Raw genomic sequence first — 2,033 nt, forward strand, 5'->3', positions numbered from 1 at the left:
AAAGGGGAGGTCACTAATAAAAACTACTTTTATCTACGTATTGTGCATTAAAAACAAGCCCTCTTGCCTCTGCTACTTCTTTCTGCCTGTTTCGTTGATCCACAAGCCCAAACCTCCCCCCAGCCACCCACAGACAGCAAGGGCAGGGGTGAAGCAGCAGCAGGAGCCCAAGCTCAGCAGGCACAAGGCACAGAGGCTTCTTCTGCTCAGCAGCAACAAGGGCTGACTAGTCACCACCTTGAATTTTGAGTACACTTCCACATGCCATCTGCACAGAAAATTAAGGAAGCAGCTCCCTCAAAGGAAAATAAAGCCACCGTCCTCTGAAAGCTGCCAGACAGGTATTTCAGCCAGTGGAAAAAATACAAATAGAAGCATTTTCAGGCAGAGGACAAACTCTGGTCTAGTTCAACACCATCCAGGTGTATTGTTGCAAGCTGAGGACAGTCCCCATAAATCACAACACTGCTCTCACAAGCGTCAGCATAGAATCTTTTAATACTTTACATAAAAAACTGCATACACAGTTCATAGTTTTATGTAAACATCATATACATCTCAGTTTTTGCCATGTCAGTTTATTAAAAACAAACAAAAAACAGTCTCAGTACCACTGTTGAAAGAAGAAGGAGAAAAGTAAACAAAAAAATGGATACATTTGTTCTCTGAACCAGAGAAACACAAAATTATTTTCACCTGGGTTGGCTACCCTGTGAAAATAAGTTTTAAATAAACCTAGATTCTTTAAACTGCCCTTTAGTACTGCAGCCCGATATACTCACTGAAAAGGAACAGTACTTTCACCCCTTTTTTTTTTTCCAAGGCAAAAAGATACAGTGGTTTTATTTTGTCTTGTGTTGAAATCAATTTAAAACAAGACCAAGATGAGGTTACTGAGTAAGAACGTTTCCAATGCTACAGTGTTGTACACAGATGACAAGTGCATTGAGTGTTTAATTTAAAAACAAAAATCCACCAAGTTGTGCAAAGTCATTTCTTTTGAAAAGAAAACTTTTAAATAAACCCAAATCAACATACTTGCAGAAGACAACATTAAAGGAAGGAGCAGGCACCAAGCTCATAATATGGCAATATCATCCCTTCCCCCTTGCTCGTCCTGCCTCGTCTGTCAGGAGGAGGATGTCCAGCAAGTAGGACAGAGCACTTCAGCTTTACTTCCCAGCCTGGTGGCTTCTGCAGCTGGAGTCAGTTCAAGGCTCACATCATCAGCAGGCAGTAGTCACTCAGGGCAAGTTCCTTTGCACAACACAAGTCCCAGCTGGGCACCCCCTCCCCACCTCACTTTAAATAAGGACCCCCTGCACTACCCCAGTTTGCACAAGACAGAAAAGGTAAGATATATACAGGCTTCGCTTGGGATGACCCTCCCCTCCCAGTCTCGGTCTTCAGGGCACCAAGTTCCACAGCAGGTCAGGCTCAGGCCGAAACATCCGCGGGAGAGGCGAGGATGGTGCAGGCAGCTGGGGAGATGCAGCCCCTTCCCCAGCCCGCCTGGGGGGAGGCACATGCAGGCAGGAGGCTGAAGTCCCTTCGAGCATCTCAGCTCCACCGCTCTCCTCTGGCAAAAGAGAGGAGGCTGGCTGGGAGCTGGGAGCAGCAGGTGGTGGGCAAAGGGTAAGAGCCGGGTGCAGTGTTTGCTCAGTCCAGTCTCAGCAGCTTTTTGTTGTCGAGAGCCTGCGATTAGCTCACGGGGGCTGGTGGTAGGAGAAGGCTTCTCCCCACTTTATTCCCAAGTCTCAGGGCATGCAATCCCTCCCCCCTCTGTCCCCACAGCTGAGCCAGCACAATCCTTTTTGGCCAAGGCTAAGGGAGCGCACTCCCTCCCTTAGCCCCCACCCCGATTCCTCGCCAGCCCCAGCGGAGGGGACAGGCAGATGCCGTGTGTGTGTGCACAACCCAGCTCCTCTCCGCCTGCCAACAGGTGACCCAGGCGCTGTGCCCAGCGCCACGCTCCAGCCGCGCCCTATAGGACTTTGCAGCAGTTGATGCAGCCGTTCTGGGTGCCGTAGAGC

At 49.1% G+C, this 2,033-nt stretch overlaps 1 protein-coding gene across 1 annotated transcript in view; it reads right to left on the reverse strand.

Moving 5' to 3' along the window:
- Positions 1–479: 479 nt before the first annotated feature.
- RHOB (ras homolog family member B) overlaps positions 480–2,033 on the reverse strand; it is a 2,119-nt gene continuing 565 nt past the window's right edge. Inside the window, exon 2 of the mRNA XM_010165663.1 lies at positions 480–2,030. Coding sequence (XP_010163965.1) covers positions 1,985–2,030 — 46 coding nt within the window. The 3' untranslated portion in view covers positions 480–1,984. The remainder of the gene's footprint in view (positions 2,031–2,033) is intronic.

The sequence above is a fragment of the Antrostomus carolinensis genome, unplaced genomic scaffold (genome assembly GCF_000700745.2).
Source record: "Antrostomus carolinensis isolate BGI_N321 unplaced genomic scaffold, ASM70074v2 scaffold45843, whole genome shotgun sequence".
Lineage (NCBI taxonomy): Eukaryota > Metazoa > Chordata > Aves > Caprimulgiformes > Caprimulgidae > Antrostomus > Antrostomus carolinensis.